The sequence below is a fragment of the Crocuta crocuta genome, unplaced genomic scaffold (genome assembly GCF_008692635.1).
Source record: "Crocuta crocuta isolate KB4526 unplaced genomic scaffold, BGI_CrCroc_1.0 scaffold299, whole genome shotgun sequence".
In the NCBI taxonomy this organism is placed as follows: Eukaryota; Metazoa; Chordata; class Mammalia; order Carnivora; family Hyaenidae; genus Crocuta; species Crocuta crocuta.
The window spans coordinates 7814661-7830516 of NW_027532747.1; the positions used below are offsets into that span (position 1 = coordinate 7814661).

At 51.1% G+C, this 15856-nt stretch overlaps 1 protein-coding gene across 3 annotated transcripts in view; it reads left to right on the forward strand.

The window, feature by feature from the left end:
- The window catches only part of LOC144245544 (alpha-1-antitrypsin-like), a 10944-nt gene extending 4929 nt beyond the window's left edge, over positions 1 to 6015 (forward strand). For all 3 annotated transcript variants that reach the window (XM_077780945.1, XM_077780943.1, XM_077780944.1), the window contains 4 exons: positions 1759 to 2408; positions 3427 to 3697; positions 4941 to 5088; positions 5764 to 6015. In XM_077780945.1, the coding sequence (XP_077637071.1) occupies positions 1763 to 2408; positions 3427 to 3697; positions 4941 to 5088; positions 5764 to 5952 (1254 nt within the window). In that variant the 5' untranslated portion in view covers positions 1759 to 1762 and the 3' untranslated portion in view covers positions 5953 to 6015. The remainder of the gene's footprint in view (positions 1 to 1758; positions 2409 to 3426; positions 3698 to 4940; positions 5089 to 5763) is intronic.
- The last annotated feature ends 9841 nt before the right edge of the window (positions 6016 to 15856 follow it).

A 15856-nucleotide genomic window follows, 5' to 3' on the forward strand; every position in this document is an offset into this window, starting at 1 on the left:
GCCGGGAGGGGGCAGGGGCGAGGGGAACACACAGAGCTACAGGGACACTCGCACCTCAAGAACCACTGGCTAGTTTCAGAAAAACATAAACATGTGTTGCATAACATGCGGTCTGTCATGTTTGGATTATTTGGAGCCACGCAGGCCAGGAAAGGGGCGCTGGAGAGAAGCCAGTGCTGGGCTGTATCTTGTTGTTTTGTTCCAAAGAAGCTTGTAAAGGTCGGGGAGGCTCTGAGACCCAGCATTTCCTATTGCAGCTTTTCCCCCCTCAGGTTTTCAAATCCAAAGATTCCTTTGCCTTTTTGTACTTTCCTAAAACGATGGTTTTAGTTACGTGAGAAACAGCCAACTGATGTGGCTGCCAGCACGATCTCCTCTGCTCGGACCTCAGTTTCCCCAGCTGTGAAGAGAGAAGGCTGTGCTGAGGGGGTGTAGGCTGGTGGCCCGCAGTGGGGCCACGTCTGGTGTAGGGGGAGCTCTGAGGGGCAGGGCGGGCTCCGGGCTGCTGTGCGTGATGCAGACCGTGGCCGGCGCCAGGCAGAGCCCGCTCTAGCTGGTGGGCCACCAGCCTCACTGTCTCCCTTTGTGTCTCCAGCGCCATGGGACACATGTCCCTCCCCTGCCTGCCCTCTGAAGGCTTCTGGCCCCTACCAGCCACTAGAACCCATCAGGGTTCAGCCAGGTGTAAGGACATACTTCCACCGATTCTCCCATACAAGGCAACATGAAAACCAGAGAGGCTAAGTGGCTTGTTCTGGTCACCCAGATGGTAGTAACAAAGCCCACCTTAGGACTCAGGCCTGGCTGAAAAAGAGATGCTTTTTCAATGCTTAACTCTCCCCCCCCTCCGCCCCACCCCACATAAGCACACAAACCTCTGATTTACTGGAGAAATCAGTATCTTTACTGCCGGCGTCACTGACAACCTCAGCTCTGGGACGGAGGTGGTGACAAGGATGCGTGGGCAAGCTGACTTCAGGGACTGTACCCTCGCCACGTGGCCAAGGCCACGGACCCCTGTGGGCTGCCCTGAAGCTCAGGCAAAACTGCTGGGGGCTGAGGCTCACCCTGCATGCTGAGTGGGACAGCCCGTGTCTCCTTGCATGTTGGCTGTGTGTCACTGGGTAAGATCTTACCCCCTCTGGGCAGCAGCTGCATGTCCATTTAATAAGAAGAGTTAATCCACATCCAATCGTACCTGAGCCCAATCTGGCCCATTTCCTGAGAAAGTGTGCCCAAGGCTCATTGTGCTTTAGTTTCCCCTTTTGTAAAACAGGGACCTGCTTCCTGGGTAAGTGCACACACGTACATTATGCTTGCTGGGCCTCGGTTTCCTCTGATGTAAAACAGGGGCCATGGCACTTGCACACGGGGCCATCGTAGATGTCAGCGCCGCCGTCAAGAGCATGGACTGCAGAGCCAGACTGCCCGGCTCTGTGATTCTGGGCTCTGCTCTGTGGCCTGGGGCAGGGGACTTGGCCTCTCTGGCCTTCGTCTCCTCATCTGTAAATAGACAAATGTCAGACGCCCTGGGTCACAGGTCATCACAAGAGGCCCAGGAGATGAGGCCGCACGGGGCTCACATGGGCTGGGGTGTGGGGAGCACTGTCAGTCTCTGCCGCTGTTCTGTTCTCCATGATGAGGACGTAGGAACGTGCTCGGCACTGGGCACTGGGCATGCTTTACGTGGTGTCCGTGGGTGGCCAGGGACTCGCCGTGTGGCCTGACGTGGGCGTGGGGCCCCTTCTCTGCCTGCAGGACGATGCCATCGTCCACCGCGTGGGGCGCCCTCCTGCTGGTGGGCCTGTGCTGCCTGGCCCCCCGCTCCCTGGCTGATGGAGACGCAGCCCAGGACACACACGCACCCGAGCACGACCATGCCCACCACGAGGTGCCCGCCTGCCACAAGATCGCCCCGAACCTGGCTGACTTCGCCTTCAGCATGTACCGCCAGGTCGCCCACGAATCCAACACCACCAACATCTTCTTCTCCCCTGTAAGCATCGCTACGGCCTTTGCGATGCTGTCTCTGGGGGCCAAGGGTAACACGCACGACCAGATCCTGGAGGGCCTCGGCTTCAACCTCACCGAGAGAGCGGAGAGCGAGGTTCACCAGGGCTTCCAGCAGCTCCTCCGCGCCCTCAACCAGCCAGACAGCCAGCTGCAGCTGACCACCGGCAGCGGGCTCTTCATCAACGAGAGCGTGAAGCTTCTGGACAAGTTTCTGCAGGACATCAAGAACCTGTACCACTCGGAAGCCTTCTCCATCAACTTCGGACACAACGAAGAGGCCAAGAGACAGATCAACGATTACGTGGAGAAGGGAACCCAGGGGAAAATTGTGGATTTGGTCCAAGACCTTGACAAAGACACAGTTTTTGCTCTGGTGAATTACATTTTCTTTAAAGGTAAGGCTGTGACCGCCACCTGAGCTGACTCCCACAAACGCACCCGAAAATATTCTGAAACATGCAGTTCTTAAACATTCCATGGCAGGGCGGGGCGACTAGGTCAGTGCGTCTCTGCCTGTGTTATTCAATTTCCACCATCAACTAAGGTCAGGGAGCCATTAATGGGTGGGACAGTCAAATCATCATCTTCTCTGCAGGACTTATCAGAGCCTTTAATGTCTCACTGTACATTTCAATCCCCAGCAGGGAAGGAGGTAAAAAGAGGCAGTTTTAGCAGAGTGGATGAAGGGAATGGGGGTTCTTGGAACACACTTCCGTCATCTCCAGTGCAGTGGAGGGAGGGACAGCTCTGGAGTCAGAAACACCAGGGTGCAAATCCTTCCTCTGTTGATTATTAGCTGTTTGACTCTAAGCAAGTCACTGTACCTCTTTGAGGTTCTAGTTTCCTCTCTGTAACGGGCACGTAATCATACCCTTGTCGGCGGGTTTCTGTGAGGATTGAACAAGTTACAAAGAACAAGGGAGACTACATGCTCACACAGCAAGTGCTCAGTTGAACTTGAACCTCAGCCTGGCCTCCTACCTGAGGGATGGCAACTCAAGGGGAGGTTGAGTGATTTCCTGAATGGTAAGAGCCACGAGTTCACAGGGGGCAGGGACACTCGGACAGGGAAGTGCTGAGTATGACCAATGTCAATAATTTTCATTTAGAAGCTCTCGAGCCACCCTCAAATACATGAGCAAGAAATACAAGTAAAAATGCTCGCTTTGCATATCCAGACCGGCAGGCATTAGCCTCGATCATATAGAAATTCTGGATCCTGCTCCGGTCCTGCATTCTTCTTTCTAATGTCCTTTCAGTAGACTGTTCATTGCAGCCCCATTTTACAGACGGTGAAACTGAGGCTCAGGGAGAAGTATCACACCACGGAGGGGCTCAGGGCTTTCTTTATTCCGCCACATTGTCCAAACCTCCTCCCACCGCCGGCTGATGCCCAACTTCCCTTCTCTCCAGGCAAATGGGAGAAGCCCTTTGAGCCCAAGCACACCACGGAGGAGGACTTCCATGTGGACGAGGACACCACGGTCAAGGTGCCCATGATGAACCGCCTGGGCATGTTCGACGTCCACTACTGCGACAAGCTCGCCAGCTGGGTGCTGCTCATGGACTATGTGGGCAACGCCACCGCCTTCTTCATCCTGCCCGACCAGGGCAAAATGCAGCAGCTGGAGGCCATGCTGAGCAGGGACGTCCTGGCCAAGTTCCTGGAAAAGCAACACACCAGGTGATTCCCAAACCAGAGAGCAACCCGGGAGCCGCCGTGTCTGGCGGGAGGGCGGACCGCGTCCCGTGCGCCCCACAGCGGTGCGGGGGCCGGCGTTCCAAACACAGGCAGGGCTCCGTGACAGGCGGTGCCCGCAGCGAGGAGGCCAGAGTCCTGTCCTTGGGGACTCCCTTCCCCACCAGGAAGCTGTCCCTTCCCAGGGCCAGCACACCCCCGGGAGACCCAAGAAGGGAGAGGTGGTCTTCTAGCAAGGGGAGCAGTGGATGTGGAGTCAGAGCCCACGAAGTCCAGGGCTGGACAGGGACGTCCTGCCTGGGGTCGGCCGGAAAAAGCAGAGGCCCCAGGGGGCCACTCAGGCACACCTTGGAGCAAGGTTTGCGCTCCTCTGTCACCAGATCTGTGTGGACTGATTGGGTCCCCGTAGTGAGGTAATGCATGAGCAAGCGCTCCAAATCAGTGCGTAAAATGCACGAGCCCTCGTGAAAGATTTGATCATGTGCATGATAAAAATACACATGCGGGTGTAAATGTATGCAAAGTGAACACAGATACACAATCAAGTCAGGTAAAATTAATACATAAAATTGATACCCAGAAGAATGCATAATAAACGTATGCAGGCGTAAGTGAATCTAAAGATACAAAGGAGCATAAGGTTAAAAATTAAAAGAGCAGTTTTAATACCTCTTTCCCCCCACCCCCCACCCACTCCTGGGCTCCTGCACCAGAGGCTGAGAAAAGAGAACAAAGCGGTGCAGGACCCCAGTGGGGTCAAGCGGAGCCTCAGTGCCAGTCAGCTCGCTCCGGCAGACCCTGCTCGGGGCCACACGCTGTCCCCATGGAAAAGCAGAGCTGACCTTTCAGCCCGCGTGGTCACACATCCCTCACTGAGCAGATGTCCCTCGGCACCCTCACCCCACATGCCCCTGAGATCAGGCTCTGGGGAAGTCCCAGTCTCAGGGGGACCTGGCCTGCAGAGCAGTGTGCTACGTGCTTCCCAGGGAACTTCCTGGAGGGCTGCTCGGAGGAGGCAGGAGGTGGTACCTGAGACTTTGCGGGACAAGCCCAGCTCTGTGATTCTACATCCTCTGACCCCAGGGATGGAGGAGCTAGAAATAGAATAAACCCGTGCACACCTCCAGCCCTCCTGTGGGGCCAGAGAGAGGGCCCCTGAGGGGGAGAAACAACCAGAAATGAAATGCTCAATGCTGTGAAACTCCTCTGTTCCACACCATTGTCACAGGTCTGCCAATGTGCATTTCCCCAAACTGTCCATCTCTGGGACCTACGATCTGAAAAACGTCCTGAGAAAACTGGGCATCACCAAGATCTTCACCTACGCGGCTGACCTCTCAGGGGTCACTGAAGGAGGTCACCTGATACTGTCCGAGGTGAGTGTGTGTGTGAGTGTGTCCCTGGTGGCCATTGGTCAGAATGTGTCACGGTGTGTGTGGGGGACAAAGGGACACAAGCAGCCCTGCAGACTGAGGTCCCTGATGAGCGCCACTGGATCCACCGAGACTGGATTGAGGGCGGGTAACAATGGAGGCGGTGGCCCCACGTGCTTCTGACATCTCAGGGACCTTCTCTGCACTGTGTCACTGACCCTCTGTGTCGTTTCCGGCCATGGTCTCGCTGGACCCACACTTACAAAGACAGGCTTGGGCTCAGGGATTTCAGAGGACTTTTGTCCCCTGCGTCTGGGACACTGGGAGCTATTGGCCAGTCACTGAGTTTGGGTGAACGAGTGATTTTGCCTAAAGATGCCATTTATTCAGGAAAGTTACAGGTGACTGAAGACACAGCCTTTGCTCAACGGCTGGCTGCGAACCCAGTGCTGGGTGTGGACCAGACGCAGTGAAGGTGCCCATCGAGTCCTGGGCCCCAGAGAGCTTGACATCAGGGCGGGAGGCCGTGGATGGGGAAGGACAGGCCAGGCAGAGAAAGGCCCACGTGAACCGCCCCCCTCTGGGCAACACTCCCCTCCTTGGGCCTCGTTCCCGGGGCTGCGTGGGGACAGCAGCCCGACCCCACTCGGAACAGGCCCCGGCGCTCTCTCCTTGCAGGCGCTGCATAAGGCCGTGCTGACCATCGACGAAAGAGGGACAGAAGCGGCTGGGGCCACGTTTCTGGAAGCCATCCCCATGTCGATGCCCCCCACTGTCGAGTTCAACAGGCCCTTTAGCCTCCTCATCTATGACAGAAACACCAAGAATATCATCTTCCTGGGAAAGGTGGTGAACCCCACCCAATAATAGCTGCTTTCTGGGTTCAGCACCCCCTCCCCCAGACCAACATTAAAGAACGATCCGGCCCGAGCTCAAGTGTGACATCTTTCATCCTTTGTCTGAGTCTCCCTCTCTGTCCCCAGGCCGTGTGTGGAATGTGGGTCACAACCGTCTTTCACATGTCCACCATGTTACTCTTTATCGGGCGTTCCCACGATGCGGGACCAGCGCGAAATGTTGCCTGGATCGCACTGCCTAGCGGTTCTTCCCCAGTCACTGTGGAAAGCTCTGGGCTTTCAGTGTTTCTGGGAGTCCCCGAGTGGGACTAGGCTCCCCCAGACCCACTAGTGCTCACAGCGCCCCCCATGACAGCCCCTCACCCTGCTGCCCCTCAACCTCAAGGCTGCCTCCCTGTTGCTTCCAGAACCTTCTGCTCAACAAGGGCATTGAGCTGCCGCCTCTCCAGCCGCAGAGAGAGAATACTTGTTTCGCTCCCTTCGTCCTGCCTTCCCACCCGAGTTGGGCTCGGGCTCCCGCCACTCAGGGCTCTTTTCTGCAAAAACCTACGGCCGAATTTTCCTGGAGACTTTTTCAGTGGGGCTGGACTGGGAACACGTTCTTCTGTCCTAGTCCTTCCGTCCCTGGACCCCCAAACACATTACCCACACGGGCCTCTGGGTCTTGGTCTGCGTCACCTGCTCAGACTGGCCCAAGACACTTACCCCGTGTCTTCTTCTTCCTAATCACGTGGCCAAGTTGTGCTGAATGGCTCTGGAAAGTCATTACAGTGATTCCCTGGTCGTGGGAGAGGACGTAGGTCATGAAGCCCACAAGCCACGGCTGTCCTCCCTCGGCTAGGCTGTGACAGGGGACACTTTCCATCTCGCCTTATTCCTGCCCCATAGCCCTCCATGCAGCCTTCCGAGGGAAACGATAACTCTAATACCACAGCTAGTGGCCGTGTCGGGAGTGGCCCTTCTCACTAAGGGCCATGAGGCTCTTTCTTGTCTTCCAGAGCCGCTCTGAAGGGCCACGGCAGTCGGAAAGTCCTGCGAGAGCCCAGCCTGATGGAGCCAGCTCCCTGGGCTTGCAGAAATCTGCTCATCCTGTGATAGGTCTGCCCCACCCCGTGCAAATCTAGCAATGCCGGGGTGCCTGGGGGGCTCAGTCGGTTAAGTGTCCGACTTCGGCTCAGGTCATGATCTCACAGTTCATGGGTTCGAGCCCCACATTGGGCTCTGTGCTGACAGCTAGCTCAGAGCTTGGAGCCTGCTTCAGATTCTGTGTCTCCCTCTCTCTCTGACCCTCCCCTGCTCTCTCTCTCTCTCTCTCCCAGAAATAAATAAAAACATTTAAAAAAATCTATCAATGCCACCTCAGCCACTCGCTGGGGAGGCACGTGTATCTAACCAACTGGGTTTTCATATAACATGTACTTCTTTTAAGTCAAAATGGCCACATATGTGCAATTTCACGTGGTTCCATAGAATCATGATTCAACTGTCTCCCAGATAAGTCTACTACTGTCCTGATGTTTCTCCGCCCAGAGACATCCAACCTCTACAAATTCCATTCACGATAGGACCATTGTCCAGCACCTGTAACATCGCCAGAGGGAGATCAGGTTCAAACTCTGCAGCGTCCCAGCTGTGTGACTTTAGGGAAGTCACCAGACCTCCGTGGGTCTCCGCAGCCTCACCATGGTTATAACCCCTATGTTTTTAAAAAATTTTTTAATCTTTATTTTTGAGAGAGAGAAAGAGAGAGAGAGAGAGAGAGCACGAGTGAGGAAGGGGCAGAGAAAGAGGGAGACACAGAATCTGAAGCAGGCTCCAGGCTCTGAGCTGTCAGCACAGAGCCTGACGCGGGGCTCGAACTCACAAACCACAAGATCATGACCTGAGCCAAAGTCGGACACTCAACCAACTGAGCCACCCAGGCGCCCCTATAACACCTATTCTGAGTTGGTGTGCACTTCAGACCAGGTACTTGAAACAGCTTTTAAAGGACAGTTGAGGGGCGCATGGGCGGTTCCGTTGGTTGAGCATCTGACTTTATTACGACTCAGGTCATGATCACAGGGTGGTGGGATTGAGCCCCATTTCAGCTCTGCACTGGGCATGGAGCCTTCTCAAGATTCTCCCTCTCTCTGCCCCTCTCCTCTGCTCACATAACTCTCTTTCTAAAATGATAAATACAGGGGCGCCTGGGTGGCTTAGTCGGTTAAGCGTCTNACATACAGGAGAGCCAATCCGGGTGCTGATGTAAGGAACTACATCTGTGACATTCATGAGCTCTTTCTACAAGCCAGGCACCCCTCAAGGGGCTATTCAAGCATTTCCCCATATAAGCCTCATGGCAGCCCTGTGGAGCCGCTGGTGGAGCAGCTTTGCTCTCATAAGCCCATTTTCCAGATGAAGAAACTGAGGCTCAGAGATACTGGTTGTCTTGCTCAAGGTCACGGAGCTAGTCAGTGGCAGAGGTGGTTTCAAGAACTCTACTGTTCTTGGGGCGCCTGGGTGGCTTAGTCGGTTAAGCGTCCGACNGAACTCTACTGTTCTTGCAAACCTCAGCACATTGCCCACGCTCCCTCCCCAGACACCCACAAGCTAAATTGCTGCCTGAAGCATGGGGAATGCTGGGCCCACAGCCACGTGCCTGAGATGCCCGTGTAAGAAAACACCATCCACCCCAGAGAGAGAGGAGCAGATTTGCTGGGGCTCTTCCCAGCCCTCTTCCCAGCCTTCCGCAAGCCCCCTGCGTGGCACTGCCCACCCCCGATATTGAGGAGGACAGGGGGCGGATGCAAAGGCCAGTTGGACTGGCCCCAGTTCCTGGGGTCCAGGAAAAGACCGAGAAGGGGAAAGAGCTAAGGGCACTCACCGAAAACACCATCCTGCCACTTCCAAGAATGGCCTGTCGTTACATTAGTCTGGGCTCTGGTGGCAGAAACCCAATCGAATTGGCTACAAGGCCCTGGCGAGGATTCGTTGGCTCATGAGAACCAACAGACCCATTCATGGGTGGGTGAGACAGCAAGGCAGCCTTTTCGTAAGGACAGGAGCTTGGCCCCAAGCAGGCAGGGCCACCTCAAGTGTCCGGGTGGCCTGTTCTTTGAAATGTATTCACTGTTGGGGCGTCTGGGTGGCCCAATGGGTTAAGCATCGACTCTTGATCTCTGCTCAGGTCATGATCTCGCGCTTGTGAGATGGCGTCCCGGGTGGGGCCTGAGTCAGGCTCTGAGGTGAGCAAGGAGCCCGCTTGGGATTCTCCCTCTCTCTCCCTCTGCTCCTCCCTCCACTCATGTGCATTTGCTCTCTCTCTTGCAAAATAATAGACATTTAAAATAATTTTTAAGTGTTTATTTTTGAGATAGAGAGAGAGACAACACAGTGGGGAGGGGCAGAGAGAGGGAAACAGAACTCAAAGCAGGTGCTAGCCTCGGAGCTGTCAGCAACAGCTCAACGCGGCGCCTGAACTCACTAACTGCGAGATCATGATCTGAGCTGGAGTCAGACTCTTCACTGACTGACCAGCCAGGCACCCTGATAATAGACATTTTTTAAATGTTTATTTATTTAGTTTTGAGAGAGAAAACAGAGAAGAGGCAGAAAGAGAATCCCAAGCAGGCTCCCAATGTCAGCACAGAGCCTGACATGGGGATTGAACCCACAACTGTGGGATCATGACCTGAGCCAAATTCAAGAGCGGAAACCAACTGAGCCACCCAGGTGCCCCAAAAGAATAAACATTTTTTAAAAATAAAATAAAAATAGAATAAAATAAAATAAAATGTATGCACTCTCTACTGTGACCTTTGAAATCAGTCCTGAGGGGTACAGGCTAAGAATCATTATTCCTAATTTACAGATGAGGAAATGAAGGTCCATCAGGTTAGAAGACCTAGATACCAACTGCCTGTCAGAGTGGCTAAAATTAACAACTCAGGAAATAACAGATATCGGCGAGGATGTGGAGAAATGGGAACACTCTTGCACTGTTGGTGGGAATGCAAACTGGTGCAGCCGCTCTGGAAAACAGTGTGGAGCATCCTCAAAAAATTAAAAATAGAGTTTCTCTATGACCCAGCAATTGCAATACTAGGAATTTACCCAAGCGGTACAGGAGTGCTGATGCATAGGGGCACATGGACCCCAATGTTCATAGAAGCACTTTCAACAATAGCCAAATCATGGAAAGAGGCTCAATGTGCACCAACTGACGAATGGATCAAGAAGATGTGGTTGATATACACAATGGAATACTACTTCACAATGAGAAAGAATGAAATCTGCAGCAACGTGGATGGAACTAGAGGGTGTTATGCAAAGTGACATAAGTCAGGCAGAGAAAGACAGATACCATATGTTTTCACTCATATGTGGAACTTGAGAAACTTAACAGAGGACCATGGTGAAAGGGAAGGGAGAAAAATAGTTTCAAACAGAGAAGGAGGCAAATCATAAAGGGCTGTTAAATACAGACAACAACCTGAGGGTTGATTAGGGGGCAGGGGAGGGGGAAATGGGTGATGGGCACTGAGGAGGGCACTGGTTGATGGGCACTGGGTGTTGTATGTAAATGATGAATCATGAGAACCTGCCCCCAAAAACAAGAACACAATGTATACACTATAGGTTAGTTAACTTGATAATAAATTATATTTAAAATTTTTTAATTATTCACTAGTTAAAATTAAAAAATAAGAAAAAGTAAACAAAGGGGGGAAAGAAAGTAATACTAAAACAAAGAAGGAAAGAAAGAAAAAGAGAGAAAGAAGGAAGGAAGGAAGGAAGAAAAAGAAAGAAGGAAAGAAAGAGAAGAAAGAGAAGAAGAAAGAAAGAGAAAGAAAGAAAGAAAGAAAGAAAGAAAGAAAGAAAGAAAGAAAGAAAGAAAANCCGACAGCGGACATTGTCCCGTCCATCTCAGTTCTCAGGAACAATTCCAGCCTCCACGTCAAACTGGTGCAGCCGCTCTGGAAAATAGTGTGGAGCATCCTCAAAAAATTAAAAATAGAATTTCTCTATGACCCAGCAATTGCAATACTAGGAATTTACCCTAGTAATTCTGAGGGACTGTTTCCTTTTTGAATTTGTTATTGTGTTCTGCGCAGCCCAGCCAGTGGGGAGGCTGGAATCATGCCCTTCAAACCCTCCCAGCGCATAGTAGGCCTGCTNCAAACAGTTATCTCTCGGGTTTCATCTGGCCCTGAGGGATTTTTTTCCTTTTTGAATTTGTTGTTTCATGTATGAATATATCGCAAAGATCTCCTATATTTTTCACTATTTTTTAATGTATGGTTTTAAAAAACTTACATTTTAGTCCATTACGTATGGTACTATAATCCATTTAACAAGTTTTATATATCTGGAAATTTCTAATTTACCTATTATAAATAATGCCATGATAAACATGTATATACTGAAATTTTGTGCATATATGTGATATTTGATTATTTTTGAAGATAGATTTTTAAAGTGACTTCATTATGCATATTTGAAATTTTGATTAATTCTTTAATCTTTTTTAAATATATTTTATGGTCAAGTTAGCTGACATACAGTGTATGCTGTGTGCTCTTGTGTTGGGGATAGATTCTTGTGAATCATCCCAATGTTTACAGCAGCGCTTTCACCAACAGTCAAATAGGGTTGGGTTTAGTTCAAGCAGTTACTTCCCATGTGGTTGCTTCAACAACAATCAAATTATAGAAAGAGCCCCAATGTCCATCAATGGATGAATGGATCAAGAAGATGTGGTTGATATACACAATGGAATACTACTTCACAATGAGAAAGAATGAAATCTGGCCATTTGCAGCAACATGGATGGAACTGGATGGTATTATGCAAAGTGACATAAGTCAGGCAGAGGAAGACAGATATCATATGTTTTCACTCATATGTGGAACTTGAGAAACTTAACAGAAGACCATGGAGAAAGGGAAGGAGAAAAAAGAGGTTCCAACAGAGAGGGAGGCAAACCATACAAGACTGTTAAATACAGACAACAACCTGAGGGTTGCTTATGGGGCAGCGGAGGGGGAAATGGGTGATGGGCACTGAGGAGGGCACTGGTTGATGGGCACTGGGTGTTGTATGTAAATGACAGATCACGGGAAACCTACCCCTAAAACAAGAGCACAATGTATGCACTATAGGTTAGCTAACTTGACAATAAATTACATTTAAATGTTTTTTAATTACTCACTAGTTAAAAAAATAAAAAATAAATAAAAGGGAAAAGGAGGCAAAACTAAAAAAAAAAAAAAAAAAAAAAAAAAAAAAAAGGAAAGAAAAAGAGCAGGTGCAGGAAGTCGGAGAGGCACGGCCGGATTGCAGGGGAAAGGGTAAGAGCAGGACAGTCCCCCACGCACCCCTAGGCCGGGCCAGGTGCACTTGACGGCTGATTAGGAGGCATGTGGGTTCTCAGAAGTCAAAGCTGCCTTTTCTCATCAGGTGCTCGCTCAGTGTCCCTGGGTGATCCAGAAACACAGTGAACACGACGCAATGAAAACTCAGAGCTACCAGCATTCATTTTAATGTCATGCTGTGCAGTTCACAAAGAGCACAGCCACCAGAACAGCGAAACCAGAAATGAGGAATGTGCATAAGGAAAAGTGGTTTCTTTGGTCGGCCATTATCACTAGTCTTTTTTTTTTTTAATGTTTTATTTATTTCTGAGAGAGAGACAGCATGAGAAGGGGAGGGTCAGAGAGAGAGGGAGACACAGAATCTGAAACAGGCTCTGANGTGAGGAATGTGCATAAGGAAACAGTGGTTTCTTTGGTCGGCCATTATCACTAGTCTTTTTTTTTTTTTTTAATGTTTTATTTATTTCTGAGAGAGAGACAGCATGAGAAGGGGAGGGTCAGAGAGAGAGGGAGACACAGAATCTGAAACAGGCTCTGAGCTAGCTGTCAGCACAGAGCCTGACATGGGGCCCGAACCCACAAACCGTGAGATCATGACCTGAGCCGAAGTCTAGACTAGTCTTGAAATATTTCCTGAGTCCTGTAGCTCGGATGTGACTTTCAGCATCAAAACGCTAGGATGAAAATGTCCAGGGCAGGGTGAGAGGCACACAGAATTCTGGAATCCCGAGTCAGCCTTCTAATTAGCAGGGCACCACGAGCAGGGCCTTCGATGGCACCTCCATCCAAGCGGGCCTCAGTTCCCATCCCTGCAAAGTGGGGACAATGAGATCGAACTCATTCAAAGTTTCTTCTGTGACTGATGGCGCACAGCGTCTTTGTCTGTGGTGCTGACTCTTGCCGAATATTACACATCAGACCACAGATTCTGAAAAAGCGGCATAGGAGGCTGGCTTCCCCTGTCTTGTGATTCGCTGGCAGAAAAGCAACAAAGGGATGAATTACACATACTTGCACGCTTTGTTACCAAGGACCTAGACTTGGGAGTCAGATGGGATCTTGCCACAGCTCTACTGTGAACCAATGTGCTCCCTGAGAGCTGGGGAGGTCAACGCCTCTCTGTGAGCCTTGCTTTTCTCATCAGGAAAATGGGAGCACTAAGGGCCCTTGGGTCTTGATACTCTGCAAGGTGCTAACTACCTCAGGGCAGCGCGATCTCGTTCTTTCCCACAATTCCCCTGAGCCTGGGTGCTTGGCAGGTACCTGCTAGCTCCTTTCTGTGCCTGGACAAATGGACTTTGCAGTTCAGAGGACATGATCCCAGCTCCCAGTGTGAAGATTCCAAGGGCTGAGACCTTGATGGTAACAAGCCCAGTGATTCCCGGCAGCTGATGTTTCCTACAGGTCAACTGTCGGAGGGCAGCTCCAGCACATCCAGGGGTCCCCGAAGGATGGACAGTGTTGGCGAGAGAGAGAATGAGAGAGCCCCGAGATTCTTCCTGATCACCAGGCAGGCATCTCTGTCCTGTCGGTTTTGGTGTCTTTATTTAAAGGTTCAACCACAATATGAGGTCAAAGAAAGGAATTTCTTTACAACAGAAGGTCTTTTGCGATAACAATTGCCAAATTATTCCAGTCATAGTGAACTTATAACAGAATGTTCTTAGTGGAAAACAGGATAACATATAGGTTAAGTTGTATATAGATATTTCCAACATGAGCCAGTAGTAGCAGGAAGAGATACCAGTTTTCATTTCTCATGGCAGGAGCTGTGCAAATATTGCCGTTTCCTTGCTGTGACTGCCATCCAGAGAGGCCGGTGCGGCTCCCGGCAGTCAACCATGTCTCAGGCACCAGTCTAGGCTCTACGGGAGTTCTAATCCACTTTCTCCCCTCGACAGCTCTGTGCAGACAGTTTCAAGGCAAAATGAACTCTTGGTCGTGCGTGGTCCTGGGGCCCCCATCGCCCACCCTTCAGATGGCCCCGTGCCTGCTGGCTTCGCTGGACAAGGCCACTCCAAAGGACAGCAAGGCCCTCTGATGGCATCAGGCACTCACCAGCTGCACTCTGGAGGCTCCCAGCCTCCTTTCCAGCCGCGGGGGTGGCTGTGGGCCCGTAGGACTGAGGGTCCCAGCCCCCCGACACTGCCCTATCTGGAGACGAGGCCCCGCAGGTGCGTGTCCCGCCCACCCAGCCTCTCTTGGGAGTCAGCGCATCCTGCCGAGTGAGTAATTTTCCATCAGCCTCCTCCTGAGCGGACACTGGTCGGCGAAGCTGGGCCACTGTTCCAGGATTATTATCTCCACTTAGCAGAGGGGGAAACTGAGGCACAGACAAGTTCGGCTCCCACCTGCTAGGGTCAGGAGTTGTAGGCGGCAGCGGGCCCTTTGCTGTTCTGCGCAGCCCAGCCAGTGGGGAGGCTGGAATCATGCCCTTCAAACCCTCCCAGCGCATAGTAGGCCTGCTTTGATGATGCATCATGGTGCATCATGCATGGGAGCGGGGGTGCTGCTTGGGGGTTGCTTTGCCCTCCTCCCCCTCTTCCCAGGCTTGGAAAGGACCCTGTCGCCCTGATGGTCTTCACCTGTGTCTCTCCCACCTGCAGGCAGCAGGGGCAAGTCCCCTCGGAGGACCCCCTTCCGTGTTCTCCAACAGGCTTCGCTAACACGCTTCAGGCCCTTCTCTTACCCGGTTCCTTCTCAGCTCCCGCCAGAGCCAGAGTCCTTGGCCTTGCCCTGCACACCCCACGCCGCCCACTTAATTATCTCACTGGAGGAAGCTCATGGCCGTTTAGCTTCCCCCCCCACCCCCCCANCAAAGGATGGCCCATGGCCTCCCTGCTTCCTGCCCCCCTCCCCCGCCCCCTGCACGGTGGACCCTGGCCTCGGTCTTGTGCTTGGAGGTCCTCCTCTGAAAGGCTGAGGTGTATTCATTAACTCCTCAGATAACCCTGCCCTGGGGTCCGTCACCTCCTCCCCTTTCTTATCTGGGTTCACGACCCCTTCTTCCACTCATTGGCCCCTTACTGCTTGTAAAAGCTTGTGTTTGCAAAACCCACCACCCTCTTCCCGTAAACAGTTATCTCTCGGGTTTCTTCTGGCCCTGAGGGATTTTTTTCCTTTTTGAATTTGTTGTTTCATATATGAATATATTGCAATGATTTCCTATATTTTTCACTATTTTTTAATGTATGGTTTAAAAAACTTGCATCTTAGTCCATCACTTACGGTTATAGTTAAATACTATAATCCATTTAACAAGTTTTATATATCTGGATGTTTCCAATTTACCTATTATAAATAATGCCATCATAGACATGAATATACTGAAATTTTGTGCATATATTTGATATTTGATTAAAGAATCTAAAAATTTTTTAAATAGATTTTTTAAAGTGACTTCATTATGGATTTCTGATATTTTGATTAATTCTTTAATTTTTTTAAATATATTTTATTGTTAAGTTAGCTGATATACAGTGTATGCTGTGTGCTCTTGTGTTGGGGATAGATTCCTGTGAATCATCCCAATGTTTATAGCAGCGCTTTCAACAACAG